General features: G+C 43.8%; 1 protein-coding gene across 4 annotated transcripts in view; it reads right to left on the bottom strand.

Moving 5' to 3' along the window:
- The window catches only part of LOC115115858 (neurexin-1a-beta-like), a 416,921-nt gene that overhangs the window by 298,590 nt on the left and 100,534 nt on the right, over positions 1-17,797 (bottom strand). For all 4 annotated transcript variants that reach the window (XM_065012593.1, XM_065012594.1, XM_065012595.1 and 1 more), the window contains exon 2: positions 12,325-12,506. In XM_065012593.1, the coding sequence (XP_064868665.1) occupies positions 12,325-12,506 (182 nt within the window). The remainder of the gene's footprint in view (positions 1-12,324; positions 12,507-17,797) is intronic.

Below are 17,797 nucleotides of genomic sequence, written 5' to 3'. Positions count from 1 at the left end.
TTCGCTGCTCGACGGAATATATTAACTTCACAGCTAGCCAGCCCGCCGCTGTCTTCCTTAGCCCAAGAGTGCCTACATTGCTTGTTTTGAAGAGAGTATAGGAATTGGAGTATAGGAAAAAAGGCACACATAAACGCATACCCTGCAGAGAGACAGAGACAGAGACAGAGAGAGAGACAGAGAGAGACAGAGAGACAGACAGAGAGAGAGACAGAGAGAGAGACAGAGAGAGAGACAGAGAGAGAGACAGAGAGACAGAGAGAGAGACAGAGAGAGACTAGAGGAGCGTCGGCACAAAACAAGTTCCAGTGGCCCCTTGGGGACCCACCACAGAGCAGCACAGCTCAGTGTGGAAAAAACATAATCAGCAGCAGCAAAACTGCCTCTCAAAGCACACTCAGAAAGCAAATGGCTGCTTAAAATACACTGGGTTGGCAGATGGACTTCCAGTTACTGTCGAAGAATGAGAGTGAGAACATCATCCACGCATGTCTTCTCCTTCTGACTGAGATTGGAATAAGACATCCCCAATCTCTTTTTACTTTCATCTCCAACAGTGCACAGACCATAGACAGAATGCATCACAGCCATATCAGCCATAATGAGTTTACCATAGAAATAGAATCAAATATATCATATTTCTGTAGAGTATTCATAAAAAATACAGTCATCAAAAGGGCTTTGGTCATACTTGTCATTATGTTTCTATGCTTCAGACCACATCATATTCAGCACACTATATTAGGGTTTACATATAAACAACGCCTTTTGGGAAACTACATCTCTGAATTTCAAAACATCTGATTCATGCTTTGTAAATGAATAGAAATGCATCCATGATGTATATTTGTTTGACTATGGCATGCAGTTTGTTCTGTTTATCCAACTCTGCTGGATTAATCTACTCCATATTCCTGAAGACGGCTAAAGCTTGTAATTCCATATTTAGCATAATCTGCATAATTTAATGAATAGTACTGCTGGATTTCACTTTCAGTTACAATGCAATACATTTTACGGAGATTCTGCTTAGCTTAGCTATTGCATGATGCCTGCCTTGTTGAGACAAATCTGAAGACTATGTCAAGACATGTTAAAATAACATACACTCACGAATAGCATGAATATGCCTCACCTCAAAACAAGTGGATACAAAACAACAGTATTGGTAAAATCTTAATTTGGCTAGACTAGATATACGTGTCATGTATGTAATTTTATGTGGAAGAGGATGTGTCTTTATTTTGTGTTGTAATCTTGAAGCTGAATAATTAAACCATACTGTATATAAAAATAAATACACTATACTCTATATATAAATAAATACACTATACATAAAAATAAATACACAATACAGTGTATAGAAATAAATACACAATACTGGATATATACATAAATACACAATACTGGATGTATATATAAATACACAATACAGGACACATGTATATACATAAATACATAGGGTAATGATATGGTTATGGATGCCGTCTGTTTCATGTCACTCAGTGACAGTAATGACCCTATGATAGCTCGGAGAGGAGAGAGGAGACGAGGAAAGAGGAGAAGGAGAGGAGAGGAAAAGGATAGGAGGACAGGAGAGGAAAGAGGAGATGAGGTGAGGAGAGGAGACGAGGAAAGAGGAGAGAAAAGAGGAGAAGAGGAGAGGAAAAAGGATAGGAGGAGAGGAGAGGAAAGAGGAGATGAGGTGAGGAGAGGAGGAGAGGAAAGAGGAGAGAAAAGAGGAGAGAAAAGAGGAGAGGAAATAGGAGAGGAAAGAGGAGAGAAAAGAAAGAGGAGAGGAGGAGAGGAAAGAGGAGAGAAAAGAGGAGAGGAAAAAGGATAGGAGGTGAAAAAGGATAGGAGGTGAGGAAAGAGGAGAGACCAGTAAAAAAGCACATCAGAATGCTGAAAATACTATCCAACCTGGATCTGAGTGAGTAACGTTCAGTCTACAGCTACTTCTAAAGTCAAAAAGAAAAATACATTACAGTAATCTCTAAATATTTTACTTAATAAACACTGAATGTTTTAAGCTACCAAGCTGGCAAGAACAATTTCAATTTACGCCGCAGTGAGAGGAGTGAGCCCAACAACGGCAGCAGAGTTTCACAGTTTCCCCCACCCAAATTCAGAAGCCTCTTTGGCCCCCTGCTACATGGTTTCCCCCTGTACAGAGGTAATCACAGTACAGTACCCCCTTGGATGTAAAAAATGAGAAGGAACGGAAATAGTACAAAAAGAAACTCCTCCTGGACAATCCAGAAAAACGTTTTGCACACTACTACAAGAAAGGGAACGTAAACAACTGAATCTTCCATAAAGACCATCCCCTAGCATGGCACAGAGCTACATTGCCTTCAGAATGTACACTGTATTCACATTCCTTGACCTTTTCCACATTTTGTTATGTTATAGCCTGAATTTAAAATGGATTAAATATACCCTACAGTTCAAAAGTTTGGGGTCCCAAAGAAATCTCCTTGTTTTTGAAAGAAAAGCACATTTTTGGTCCATTAAAATAACATAAAATTGATCAGAAATAGAGTGCAGACATTGTTAATGTTGTAAATGACTATTGTAGCTGGAAACGGCTGAATTTTTATTGAATATCTACATAGGCGTACAGAGGCCCATTATCAGCAACCATCACTCCTGTGTTGCAATGGCTCATTTTTTATTTAAATTTTTTTATTTCACCTTTATTTAAGCATGTCCCAGTTTAGGTCACCTAACATACTTAACTCTGAAGATAGATGGGGGGCAATCACTTCACATATGGTGTCCAGGGCACAGCTGGGAGCTGAAGGGGGTCTATAACAGGAGGCAACAGTAAGAGACTTATTTAAAGAGATATTCATTTTTTTACTTAGTAGCTCGAATTGTTTGGGCATAGACCTGGAAAGTATGACAATGCTTTGCAGGCTATCTCTGCAGTCAATTTTATCTTGACGGAAAATGTTGTAGTTGGGGATGAAAGTCTCCAAATTTTTGGTGGCCTTCAAAAGCCAGGATTCAAACATGGCCAGGACATCAGGTTTGGCAGAGTGTGCTAAAGCTGTGAATAAAACAAACTTAGGGAGGAGGCTTCTGATGTTAACATGCATGAAACCAAGGCTTTTACGGTTACAGAAGTCAATAAATGAGAGCTCCTGGGGACACACGTGGAGGTTAACCCAGGCCCTATCACCCGAGGAGCAGAGGAAGAGTACAATGAGGATAGATTCAGGCCATAATGTACAGACAGGGGTATGATAGGGTGTGGGTACAGTGGAGGTAAACCTAGGCATTTGGTAACGATAAGAGAGGTTGCATCTCTGGACGCACTAGTTATGCTGGGTGAGGTCACCGCATGTGTGGGATGTGGGACAAAGAGGTATCTGAGGCATGTTGAGTGGGACTAGGGGCTCCGCTGTGAATTAAAACAATGATAACTATCCTAAACCACAGTATACAAGGCATACTGACATTAGTGTCTCCTGACCCCTCCTGTCTCAGCCTCCAGTATTTATGCTGCAGTAGTTTATGTGTCGGGGGGCTAGGGTCAGTTTGTTATATCTGGAGTACTTCTCCTGTCCTATCCGGTGTCCTGTGTGAATTTAAGTATGCTCTCTCTAATTCTTTCTTTCCTTCTCTCTCTCGGAGGACCTGAGCCCTAGGACTACCTGACATGATGACTCATTGCTGTCCCCAGTCCACCTGGCCGTGCTGCTGCTCCAGTTTCAACTGTTCTGCCTGTGATTATTATCGTTTGACCATGCTGGTCATTTATGAACATTTGAACATCTTGGCCATGTTCTGTTATAATCTCCACCCAGAACAGCCAGAAGAGGACTGGCCACCCCACATAGCCTGGTTCCTCTCTAGGTTTCTTCCTAGGTTTTGGCCTTTCTAGGGAGTTTTTCCTAGCCACCGTGCTTCTACACCTGCATTGCTTGCTGTTTGGAGTTTTAGGCTGGGTTTCTGTACAGCACTTTGAGATATCAGCTGATGTACGAAGGGCAATATAAATACATTTGATTTGATTTGAGTAGAGAGAGACATAAAGCGAGGCATAAAGCAATCACAGGTGTTGATTGGGAGAGCTAGCTAAGACAACAACAGATAATCAGCTAAGACAACAACAGGTAAAATGGCAATGAATGGGCAGAGATGGTCAGTTAACTACAAACAAGGCCTGAGTTTGAGGCTGGGGCCGACACATAAGCAAAATAAACAAAAATGGAGTAGCGTGATTAATGAACAGTCCAGCAGGCATCAGCTATGTAGCCAAGTGATCATAGGGTCCAGTGAACAGCAATAGATGAAACAGGGAAGTCGCTAGGTAGTCGTTACTACAATAGCAAGAGGGAGACACGGCGTAAAAAAAAAAGGTTAGCAGGCTGGGGCTAGTAGAAGCGTCTGCTCCGACGTCCGGCAAAGGCCGGTTGAGGGCACAACGGACAGAATTACGTTGGCAGACCAGTCGTGATGGAACAGTGGGGCTCCGTGTCGATACCTCTTTGGCAAAAGAGGTATTGTAGCTGGAGTAATTTCAGTGAATAGCAATAGATGATTACTCGCTCGAGATGCGCCTGGCTTGTTGCTAACTGGTGCTAGCTTCGGGACAAGGGTGTTAGCCACTCTAGACACTCGGTAGCAGCTAGCTAGCAGCGATGTTCCAATGCAAATATCCAGAGCTTACGGCAAGAATCCGGTAGTGTAGTGGATTCTAGTCATTTTAGTGTAGCTCCGGGGCTGGGCCACTCGGTGGTAGCTAGCTAGCTGTGACGATCAGGGGTAATGGTCCAGAGCTTACGGCAGGATTCCGGTGTTGTAGTGGAGAAAAACAGTCCAAAATGCAGAGAGTTGATAACACACTGTGCAGACTGGCAGGTTGGCAAGTATAATCCAGGCTAAAAGTGGCTTGTGTCTGTGCTAAAGGTAAATGCCACAAGCAGTGACTAACAATGACTAAATAGATATAATTAGCTGGTTAGCTTCTGATGAAGGTTCTGGCTATAAGGTCTAAAAAAAAATAGCAGATCTGTATCACATTGGGTGAGGCGGGTTGCCGGAAGGTATATTTAATTTAAAAATGAAAAAGGAGATTGTTTTTATATATATTTCAATATATTTTCAGACGGAATTTATTTTTTTACACGGGAGAACGACAAACAACGTCTGCACTGCTACGCCATCTTAGAATCACGTTGTGTTAGCTAATCCAAGTTTATCATTTTAAAAGGCCAATTGATCATTAGAAAACCCTTTTGCAATTATGTTAGCACAGATGAATACTGTTGTTCTGAATAAAGAAGCATTAAAAATGGCCTTCTTTCGACTAGTTGAGTATCTGGAGCATCGGCATTTGTGGGTTCAATTACAGGCACAAAATGGCCAGAAACAAAGACCTTTCTTCTGAAACTCGTCAGTCTATTCTTGTTCTGAGAAATGAAGGCTATTCCATGCGAGAAATTGCCAAGAAACTGAAGATCTCGTACAACGCTGTGTACTACTCCCTTCCCAGAACAGTGCAAACTGGCTCTAACCAGAATAAAAAGAAGAGTGGGAGGCCCCAGTGCACATCTGAGCACGTGGACAAGTACATTAGAGTGTCTAGTTTGAGAAACAGATGCCTCACAAGTCCTCAACTGGCAGCTCCATTAAAAGGTCCTATAAGCTATGTACAGTGTGCAAATAGTAGAATATACAAATGGTGGGGGGGATATCAATAGATAGTTTATATTTACATTGGTGTTTACATTGGTGTTTCTGACCCAAATTTTCTTGTGGCAGCAGATCACACATTTTGCTGCTGCAAAACACCAGTCTCAACGTCAACAGTGAAGACGCGACTCCAGGATGCTGGCCTTCTATGCAAAGTTGCAAAGAAAAAGCTATTTTTCAGACTGGCCAATATAAAGAAAAGATTAAAGATGGGCAAAACAACACAGACAATGGACAGAGTAACTCTTCCTAGGAGGCCAGCATCCTGGAGTCGAGAGTATAACAGAACTTATTTAGCAGGCGAAATCCCGAGGACAAACCATTCAGAATTTTTTTTTTGAGGTCACTCTTTTTAAATGGGATTTTCATTGGAAATCTAGATTTCTAAGGGACCTTCTTGCAGATCCTATCGCTTCAACTGGATGTCAACAGTCTTTAGAAATTGGTTGAGGTTATTCCTTTGTGTAAGGAAGAAGTACGGCCATCTTGAACGAGGATCACTTGAAGTGTACTGTTAGACAGAGGCGTGTGACCCGAAAGCATGCTTCAGATTGTTTTCTTCCTGTATTGAACACAGATCATCCCGTCTTCAATTTTATTGATTATTTACATTAGAAAATACCTAAAGTTGTATTACAAAAGTAGTTTGAAATGTTTTGGCAAAGTTTACAGGTGACTTTTGAGATATTTTGTAGTCACGTTGAGCAAGTTGGAACCGGTGTTTTTCTGGATCAAACGCGCCAAATAAATTGACATTTTGGATATTGAAAGATTAGTGGAATCTGTGTGGGTAGCTGGACAGGTAGGATGACTGACTGTGAAGGTGAACAGGTGGTCACGTGTCAGGTGACAGAGGAATGGATGAGACTGGATGAGGCAGGAATTCCTTTAACCATAAAGTGGTATATTTACTGGGTAGTCTGTGCTGCACCACAAAGGAAACAAATAACATGTATCCAATCAAATTCATAATCAAAGATCAAATCATATCATTCATTATTAACATAATTTAGGGAATTCAACAGTCCAGTTCATTAAGAAGTCAATAGTAATCATCCGTGAGTCATTTAGGCTCGTAACTATTTATCATAAATCATGAAAGAATACAAACAGTGAATGGTTATTCAATCTATAATCCCCATTATCAAAGTCGATCAGTTAGCAAACAATGACGTTTCTCATTTCACTCTTTCAATTGTCTTCATGTGTACATATAATTAATTTCAATACATATGAACCATATCGATTGCATAATTGGGCTATGAGGATCCGTAGGGCCGTCATTGACAATACACATTACACAATATGTTTGAAGCATGCGCTCCAAGCCGCGCTCCGCGGTAATGACTATTAAAAGTAACTGAATGGCCCACTCTCCCAATCGCCACAGATAATTCAGATGAAAGGTAACAGAGTGGACTTACGTGGATTCATGGACACACAGAACTTCTGGATCAGATGGAGTTAAGGAAGAGAAAGCAGCGAGATCAGGCGATGGCAATTTCCTCCTTTTATGGAGTTGAGATCTGTCGGACATTTCCACCTGACCTAATTAAAGCGCCCCTGGCCCAGCTGAGTAAATGGCAATGAATTAAAGGATTGTTCCACCAACTCCACGGGCCTTTTCTACAGATATATATTGATGGAATTAATCGAACAAAATAACCATTTGTGATGTTCATGGGACATATTGGTGTGCCAACAAAAGATGCTCGTCAAAGGTAAGGCATGAATTATATTTTTATTTCTGCGTTATGTGTCGCGCCTGCAGGATTGAAATATGCTTCTCTCTCTTTGTTGACTATGGTGCTACCCTCAGATAATAGCATCGATTGCTTTTGCCGAAAAGCCTTTTTGAAATCTGACACATTGGCTGGATTCCCAACAAGTGTAGCTTTAATCTGCTATCTTGCATGTGTGATTTAATGAAAGTTAGATTTTTATAGTAATTTATTTGAATTTGGCGCTCTGCATTTTCCCTGGCTTTTTTCCAGGTAGGACGCTAGCGTCCCACACATCCCAGAGAGTTAAGCAGCCATTTGCTTTCTGAGTGTGCTTTGAGAGGCAGTTTTGCTGCTGCTGATCATGTTTTTTCCACGTTGAGCTGTGCTGCTCTGTGGTGGGTCCCCAAGGGGCCACTGGAACTTGTTTTGTGCCGATGCTCCTCTAATTTCCTTCTCTCTCTCCTCTCCCTCATATTTCTCTCACTTCTAACTCTCCTCTCATTCTCTTTCTCACTCTCTCACTCTCTCACCCTCTTATTTTCCTGCAGTGAAATGTGGTGTTTAAGGAACCCTGCAGATTAACATGTAATACATCTATACATCTAGAACATAAAGGATGCATTGAGAGCAGCCGTTGATGCAAAAGGAGTATAGTAGAGGGAGGATGAGACACAAACACACACATAAGCACACTAAAGCAAACACACACAAAGGAAAGAGAGTGGGATGATTCTCACAGCCCTCTGACCTCACTGCAGTAATAACATGCCTATCATAATTTCCTCACTGTAAGTGCTCTCGGAGTCACAGTAGGCCACACGGAGGGAGCACGGACAGAGCACAGGGTTGACAAACACACGGAATCGGAGCCAGGAGCATCTGCTACTAGTGGAGCCATATGACCTCCCTCCCACTTCTTGCTCACACCATGTGAGGCTTCTTGCTCCTTTCCTCACCCCTCTCCCCTCCCCCTCAGCCATCCCCCACACTCAAGGCTTCCTATGTCCTGCTCCCTATCCCCTCACAGAAGACTGGCTTCCTAACACATACTGTAGGGACAGTAAGGCTAAGACCTTCCCTTCCTTAACCCTCCTGTTGGGTTCGTGTGTCACAACTTCCGCCAAAGTCGGTCCCTCTCCTTGTTCGGGCGTCGTTCGGCAGTCGGCGTCGCTGGCCTTCTAGCCATTGCCGATCCACCTTTCACTTTCCATTTGTTTTGTCTTCCCACACACCTGGTTTGAAATCCATAATTACATGTTGTTTCCCCCATGTCCTTGTCAGGAATTGTTTATTGTAAGTGCACGTTGTCTGGTATGCGACAGGGTTTTGTCCCATTGTATATATTGTTTTTGTTCACAGTGATTTTTATTATTAAACTGCGCCGTTGTAACACAGTCTTTTCTCTCCTGCGCCTGACTTCTCTACCGCCAGTACGCATTCCTTACAGAATTCCGGACCCAAACTTACGGAGTCCGCAAACTTGTAAATGGGTCCAATTTGACCTGAACACAGCAGGAGGCTTAACACCATGCAGGTCTCTCACCCACCGTCCCTAACGCTAAGGTCTCATCTACTGCTCACTAGTCCCTCCACTACCAGAGAGAGGTCACAGAGGACCCGGTTCCCAACACACGGGCAAACACAGGCACACAGTGTTAAGACCTTTTATCCTTCTCTTTGTTAACGAGAGCCCTGTGTCTCTTCAGGTTCAAACCCATCACTAAGGCCCCGGGTCGTGGTTTAAGGCCTCTGAGGCCACCGTATGTTGCTGCGCTTGAATATGATCTGTGCTTTAGCATCCTAGGCTGAGTACCAAACGGCACCCTATTCCATTTGAAATGCACTACTTTTAACAAGGGCTCTGGACAAAAGCAGTGCACTATAAAAGGAATAAGGTGCCTCAGGAAGTCAGCCCTAGTTATAATCACAGAGCACCAGCTGCAGCCCAGAGACAGGTTGATGCTAGCTACCCAGAGTCCGTTGGAGGATGGTGGGTGAGGTCTGTACATGAGTGTGTGTGTGTGTGTGTGTTTGTGCATTTCTGAAAGGTATAAAATGATGATTTTTTTCCACATGAAAGGATATGTTGCCATGCCTTTACTGGGAATTGCCAGTGACCTCACGATACGATATTTTCACTAAACCGATGTGTGATAGGATACATTTGAAGTCGGAAGTTTACATACAACTTAACCAAATACATTTAAACTCAATTTTTCACAATTCCTGACATTTAGTCCTAGTAAAAATTCCCTGTCATAGGTCAGTTAGGATCACCACCTTATTTTTAGAATGTGAAATGTCAAAATAATAGGAGAGATAATGATTTATTTCAGCTTCTATTTCTTTCATCACATTCTCAGTGGGTCAGAAGTTTACATACACTCAATTAGTATTTGGTAGCATTGCATTTAAATTGTTCAACTTGGGTCAAACTATTCGGGTAGCCTTCCACAAGCTTCCCACAATAAGTTGGGTGAATTGTGGCCCATGCTTCCTGACAGAGCTGACGTAACTGAGTCAGGTTTGTAGGCCTCCTTGCTCACACATGCTTTTTCACTTCTGCACATCCTGTTCTATAGGATTGAGTTCAGGGCTTTGTGAGGGCCACTCCAATACCTTAACTTTGTTGTCCTTAAGCCATGTTGCCACAACTTTGGGGTCATTGTCCATTTGGAAGACCCATTTGCAACCAAGCTTTAACTTCCTGACTGATGTCTTGAGATGTAGCTTCAACAAATCCACAGAATTTTACCACCTCATGATGCCATCTATTTTGTAAAGTGCACCAGTCACTTCTGCAGCAAAGCTTCCCCACAACATGATGCTGCCACCTCCATGCTTCACGGTTGAGATGGTGTTCTTCGGCTTGCAAGCATCCCAACATTTTCCTCCAAACATAACAACGGCCATTATGGCCAAACAGTTCTATTTTTGTTTCATCAGACCAGCGGACATTTCTCCAAAAAGTACGATATTTTTCCCCATGTGCAGTTCCAAACCGTAGTCTGGCTTTTTTATGGTAGTTTTGAGGTCTTCGCTGATTTATTTAGATTTTCCCATGACGTCAAGCAAAAGGGCACTGAGTTGGAAGGTAGACCTTTACATACATCCTCAGGTACACCTGCAATTGAGTCAAATTATGTCAATTAGCCTATCAGAAGCTTCTAAAGCCATGACATAATTTTCTGGAATTTTCCAAGCTGTTTAAAGGCACAGTCAACTTAGTGTAAGGAAACTTCTGACCCACTGGAATTGTGATACAGTGAATTATAAGTGAAATAATCTGTCTGTAAACAATTGTTGGAAAAATTACTTGTGTCAAACACAAAGTAGATGTCCTAACCAACTTGCCAAAACTATAGTTTGTTTTCAATAAATGTTGGTTGAAAATGTAATGACTCTAATCTAAGTGTATGTAATCTTCTGACTTCAACTGTATATCAACGAATTGGTGAGGGCACTAGAACTGTCTGCAGCACCCGTTCTCACCATACTAGAATCTGAAGTGAAATGTCAAGTGTTTGCTGTCCCCAACCAAGGAGGGACTACATCAGCACCTACATCATAATCTTCTGCACAGATTCTGTCAGACCTGGGCCCTGACAGTAAATCTCAGTAAGACAAAAGTAATGGTGTTCCAAAAAAGGTCCAGTTGCCAGCAACACATTTACAAATTCCATCAAAACACCGTCACCCTAGAACACAAAAACAACTATACGTAACTAGGCCTGAACATCAGTGCCACAGGTAACTTCCACAAAGCTGTGAACGATCTGAGAGTCAAGGCAAGAAGAGCCTTCTATGCTATCAAAAGGAACATAAAATTTGACATACTGTACCCATTAGGATCTGGATAAAAATACTTGAATCAGTAATAGAACCCATTGCCCTTTATGGGTGTGAGGTATAGATATAAGCCTATGAAAGACCAAAGAGCTTAAGATTTAGAACAACAGTGTTTACATGGTATATCCAAAAATGTACTATTATGAAAGCAGTGTTTGCCATTTGATGCAAATGCTTCATTCTGACATGTGTTTATGGCATTTTGAATGCAGTGTTACATTTTGAAGGAGATGTGAGGCATTTTGCATTTTGTGTGTGCAGTTTTGGGAATTGTGTAAGCAGTTGGAAAAAAACTGTATTATCTATTTCACTTCAAAACATATGTTTCCCATGCCAATAAAACCCTTCAAATTGAATTGACAGAGAGAGAGAGAGAGAGAGGGTGGTTGGTTGGCTGGTGTTGGAGAAGGGTCAGGGAGGCAGAAGGCAGTAGAATTACAGGGCAAGTCAGAGCAGTATGAACAAAAAACAAAACACAAAAAAACAGTCTTCCAGGCTCTGACTTGGCTCTCCGGGCTTAAGGCTCACATGAGACACTAAAATACACAGACCAGAAACGAACCAGAGGGAAGCAGGAAGTAGCATCTTGTTAATACTAGAACTGCACGCATTTGATGCCTGCCAAATGCCAAAAATGGTTCCTGGCGACTACTAGTTTGAAGCCACACCAATGCTTCTATGAATCAACTTCCCCATTATCATTAAACTATCCATTACTGTTATAAGGTCATGATTATGCTAGTTTGTTGTAGAACTTTCCTTATCGTTATGATATCATCATCATCATCACCAGCATCCTCATCATCACCAGCATCATCATCACCTGCATCATCATGTAGCATATTTGCGGGTGTGTATTAGGATATACATAAACTAGTGAATTAGAGTAGAGGCTGGGTAGAGTAGAATAGAGTAGAGTATCAGGAGGACAACAGTAGAGGCTGAGAAGAGTAGAATAGAGTATCAGTAGGACAAGAGTAGTGTAGAGTAGAGTAGAGTATCAGTAGGACAACAGTAGAGGCTGAGTAGAGGAGTAGAGACTTACAATGTGTAGCTTCAGGTAGTCTCCAAGGCCAGATGAGCTGTCCACCCTCACCAGAACAGCATCCTCTAGCTGTGTGCTGAAACCTATGGCCAGCCTGTCTGCCCGCGTGCTGGGCCTGTCATTGGGAGGCCATGTATACGTGATTAGTCCACCGTCACGGCCAAATATATACGTAGTTCCAGCTGAAGAGAGAGGAGAGAAAGATGAGGGTTAGGTTGTTAATAGGTTGAAATGGACCACTATCTCTGTAAAGTTTAAAGTCAGGATAATATTGTCACTTATCAGAAAGAAAGTAGTTGGATGAGAAAATTCATCGGATGTACACTGTACTCCGGAATACTTTCTGTAAAGGAATACTTGTAAGTCATCATATTTACGAAACACAAACACCCAAACTATAGTAATGCCAAGGATTTCAAACTGCAACTTGACCTTCATGAAAAACACACTGACTTTAACACAGATAAAACGGGAGTCATTTTCTTCCAGTGAAGCAGTTTCCTGACTGTGTAAGTATTCCTCGTTATTACACACCACTGCCTTTGAAGCTTCTGAATGCCTCGTTATTACACACCACTGCCTTTGAAGCTTCTGAATGCCTCGTTATTACACATCACTGCCTTTGGAGCTTCTGGATGCCTCGTTATTACACATCACTGCCTTTGGAGCTTCTGGATGCCTCGTTATTACACACCACTGCCTTTGGAGCTTCTGGATGCCTCGTTATTACACACCACTGCCTTTGGAGCTTCTGGATGCCTCGTTATTACACACCACTGCCTTTGGAGCTTCTGGATGCCTCGTTATTACACATCACTGCCTTTGGAGCTTCTGGATGCCTCGTTATTACACACCACTGCCTTTGGAGCTTCTGAATGCCTCGTTATTACACACCACTGCCTTTGGAGCTTCTGAATGCCTCGTTATTACACATCACTGCCTTTGGAGCTTCTGAATGCCTCGTTATTACACACCACTGCCTTTGGAGCTTCTGAATGCCTCGTTATTACACATCACTGCCTTTGGAGCTTCTGGATGCCTCGTTATTACACACCACTGCCTTTGAAGCTTCTGAATGCCTTGTTATTACACACCACTGGCTTTGAAGCTTCTGAATGCCTCGTTATTACACATCACTGCCTTTGGAGCTTCTGGATGCCTCGTTATTACACACCACTGCATTTGGAGCTTCTGAATCCCTCGTTATTACACATCACTGCCTTTGGAGCGTCTGGATGCCTTGTTATTACACACCACTGCCTTTGAAGCGTCTGAATGCCTCGTTATTACACACCACTGGCTTTGAAGCTTCTGAATGCCTCGTTATTACACATCACTGCCTTTGGAGCTTCTGGATGCCTCGTTATTCACCACTGCATTTGGAGCTTCTGAATGCCTCGTTATTACACATCACTGCGTTTGGAGCTTCTGGATGCCTCGTTATTACACACCACTGCCTTTGAAGCTTCTGAATGCCTCGTTATTACACATCACATCAGAGTCTTCTAAGCAAGCTGGTCCTGGGGCTCTGTTCACAAACACAGACCCCACAGAGCCCCAGGACAGCAACACAATTAGACCCAATCAAATCATGAGAAAAGAAGAAGACAATAAAAGAAATAAAAAAACAGCACAAACTAGAATGCTATTTGGCCCTAAACAGAGAGTACACCGTGACAGAATACTTGACCACTGTGACTGACCCAAAATTAAAGAAAGCTTTGACTATGTACAGACTCAGTGAGCATAGCCTTGCTATTGAGAAAGGCCGCCGTAGCAGACCTGGCTCTCAAGAGAAGACAGGCTATGTGCACACTACTCACAAAATGAGGTGGAAACTGAGCTGCACTTCTTAACCTCCTGCCAAATGTATGACCATATTAGAGACACATATTTCCCTCAGATTACACAGACCCACACAGAATTAAAAAACAAATCCACTTTTGATAAACTCTCATATCTACTGGGTGAAATACCACAGTGTGCCATCACAGCAGCAATATTTGTGACCTGTTGCCACAAGAAAAAGGCAACTAATGAAAAACAAACACCATTGTAAAAACAACCCATATTTATGTTTATTTATTTTCCCTTTTGTAATTGAACTTTTTGCACATCATTAAAACACTGTATGTAGACATAATTTGTCCTTTGAAATGTCTTTATTCCTTTGGAACTTCTGGAACTTCTGTGATTGAACTTTGAGTTGACTTCCGGGTTGGAGCGAGCGGTCGCATCCGCACTCGGTCCGCAGGTAGTATTACATTTCATTACATTTCATTATAGTACAACGGTTTGATTTGTCTAATCTTAGCAATTTCTTCTTAGCTAGCTACATAGCCGTCTTTGTATCATAGATAATTGCGTAATTATCGTATTTCGTCGTCCTAACGCAGTCTACACTGCTATCTGCCCTGCAGCTAGCCAGCTAGCTAACGTCCACCGTCTACCGATTAGCAGCACAACTATTACACTCAACTGAACGACTTGATTAGTGTAGTGTTAGCTAGCTACATAGTTGTCTTTGCTGTCTTCGTATCCAAGATAATTGTGTAGTTTAGAGTGTGTAGTTTTAGAGTGATTATCTTAATTTACCGAGGTTAGCTAGCCAGCTATTTGTCGTCCTTAACGTAGGAGACACTGCTAGCTAGCCAACAGCTAGCCAACAGCTAGCCAACGTCTACCGAACAGAACTTCCGCACTCAACAACCCGGTCGCATTTCGCTTCGCTCCACAGGTAGTATCACATTTTTCATTTCATTTCATTACAGTACAACGGCTTGATTTGTTTGATCGTAGCTAGCTACATAGCTAGCTACATAGCCGTCTTTGTATCAAAGATAATTGTGTAGTCTAGAGCGATTTCCTAGGTTAGCTAGCCAGCTATTGTCGTTCTTTTAACGCAACGTAACGTAATCAACACTGCCAGCTAGCCAGCTAGCCCCGAATAGCAGCACAGTAGAAACTATTACACTCAACGGAACGACTTGATTAGTGTAGTGTCAACAACGCAGCCACTGCCAGCTAGCCTACATAGTCAACAACGCAGCCTCTGCCAGCTAGCCTACTTCAGCAGTACTGTATCATTTTAATCATTTTAGTCAATAAGATTCTTGCTACGTAAGCTTAACTTTCTGAACACTCGAGACGTGTAGTCCTCTTGTCATTCCAATCTCCTCTGCATTAGCGTAGCCTCTTGTGTAGCCTGTCAACTATGTGTCTGTCTATCCCTGTTCTCTCCTCTCTGCACAGACCATACAAACGCTCCACACCGCGTGGCCGCGGCCACCCTAATCTGGTGGTCCCAGCGCGCACGACCCACGTGGAGTTCCAGGTCTACGGTAGCCTCTGGAACTGCCGATCTGCGGCCAACAAGGCAGAGTTCATCTCAGCCTATGCCTCCCTCCAGTCCCTTGACTTCTTGGCACTGACGGAAACATGGATCACCACAGACAACACTGCTACTCCTACTGCTCTCTCTTCGTCTGCCCACGTGTTCTCGCACACCCCGAGAGCTTCTGGTCAGCGGGGTGGTGGCACCGGGATCCTCATCTCTCCCAAGTGGTCATTCTCTCTTTCTCCCCTTACCCATCTGTCTATCGCCTCCTTTGAATTCCATGCTGTCACAGTTACCAGCCCTTTCAAGCTTAACATCCTTATCATTTATCGCCCTCCAGGTTCCCTCGGAGAGTTCATCAATGAGCTTGATGCCTTGATAAGCTCCTTTCCTGAGGACGGCTCACCTCTCACAGTTCTGGGCGACTTTAACCTCCCCACGTCTACCTTTGACTCATTCCTCTCTGCCTCCTTCTTTCCACTCCTCTCCTCTTTTGACCTCACCCTCTCACCTTCCCCCCCTACTCATCTTTACTAGATGCTATTCTTCCACTAACCTCATTGCAACTCCCCTCCAAGTCTCCGACCACTACCTTGTATCCTTTTCCCTCTCGCTCTCATCCAACACTTCCCACACTGCCCCTACTCGGAGGGTATCGCGCCGTCCCAACCTTCGCTCTCTCTCCCCCGCTACTCTCTCCTCTTCCATCCTATCATCTCTTCCCTCTGCTCAAACCTTCTCTACCTATCTCCTGATTCTGCCTCCTCAACCCTCCTCTCCTCCCTTTCTGCATCCTTTGACTCTCTATGTCCCCTATCCTCCAGGCCGGCTCGGTCCTCCCTCCCGCTCCGTGGCTCGACGACTCATTGCGAGCTCACAGAACAGGGCTCCGGGCAGCCGAGCGGAAATGGAGGAAAACTCGCCTCCTGCGGACCTGGCATCCTTTCACTCCCTCCTCTCTACATTTTCCTCTTCTCTCTCTGCTGCTAAAGCCACTTTCTACCACTCTAAATTCCAAGCATCTGCCTCTAACCCTAGGAAGCTCTTTGCCACCTTCTCCTCCCTCCTGAATCCTCCTCCCCCTCCCCCCTCCTCCCTCTCTGCAGATGACTTCGTCAACCATTTTGAAAAGAAGGTCGACGACATCCGATCCTCGTTTGCTAAGTCAAACGACACCGCTGGTTCTGCTCACACTGCCCTACCCTGTGCTCTGACCTCTTTCTCCCTCTCTCTCCAGATGAAATCTCGCGTCTTGTGACGGCCGGCCGCCCAACAACCTGCCCGCTTGACCCTATCCCCTCCTCTCTTCTCCAGACCATTTCCGGAGACCTTCTCCCTTACCTCACCTCGCTCATCAACTCATCCCTGACCGCTGGCTACGTCCCTTCCGTCTTCAAGAGAGCGAGAGTTGCACCCCTTCTGAAAAAACCTACACTCGATCCCTCCGATGTCAACAACTACAGACCAGTATCCCTTCTTTCTTTTCTCTCCAAAACTCTTGAACGTGCCGTCCTTGGCCAGCTCTCCCGCTATCTCTCTCAGAATGACCTTCTTGATCCATATCAGTCAGGTTTCAAGACTAGTCATTCAACTGAGACTGCTCTTCTCTGTATCACGGAGGCACTCCGCACTGCTACTAGGCCCTCTCCTATTCTCGCTATACACCAAGTCACTTGGCTCTGTCATAACCTCACATGGTCTCTCCTATCATTGCTATGCAGACGACACACAATTAATCTTCTCCTTTCCCCCTTCTGATGACCAGGTGGCGAATCGCATCTCTGCATGTCTGGCAGACATATCAGTGTGGATGACGGATCACCACCTCAAGCTGAACCTCGGCAAGACGGAGCTGCTCTTCCTCCCGGGAAGGACTGCCCGTTCCATGATCTCGCCATCACGGTTGACAACTCCATTGTGTCCTCCTCCCAGAGCGCTAAGAACCTTGGCGTGATCCTGGACAACACCCTGTCGTTCTCAACTAACATCAAGGCGGTGGCCCGTTCCTGTAGGTTCATGCTCTACAACATCCGCAGAGTACGACCCTGCCTCACACAGGAAGCGGCGCAGGTCCTAATCCAGGCACTTGTCATCTCCCGTCTGGATTACTGCAACTCGCTGTTGGCTGGGCTCCCT

Source organism: Oncorhynchus nerka, linkage group LG28, assembly GCF_034236695.1.
Source record: "Oncorhynchus nerka isolate Pitt River linkage group LG28, Oner_Uvic_2.0, whole genome shotgun sequence".
Classification (NCBI taxonomy): domain Eukaryota; kingdom Metazoa; phylum Chordata; class Actinopteri; order Salmoniformes; family Salmonidae; genus Oncorhynchus; species Oncorhynchus nerka.
This window is presented reverse-complemented; position numbering and strand designations above follow the sequence as displayed.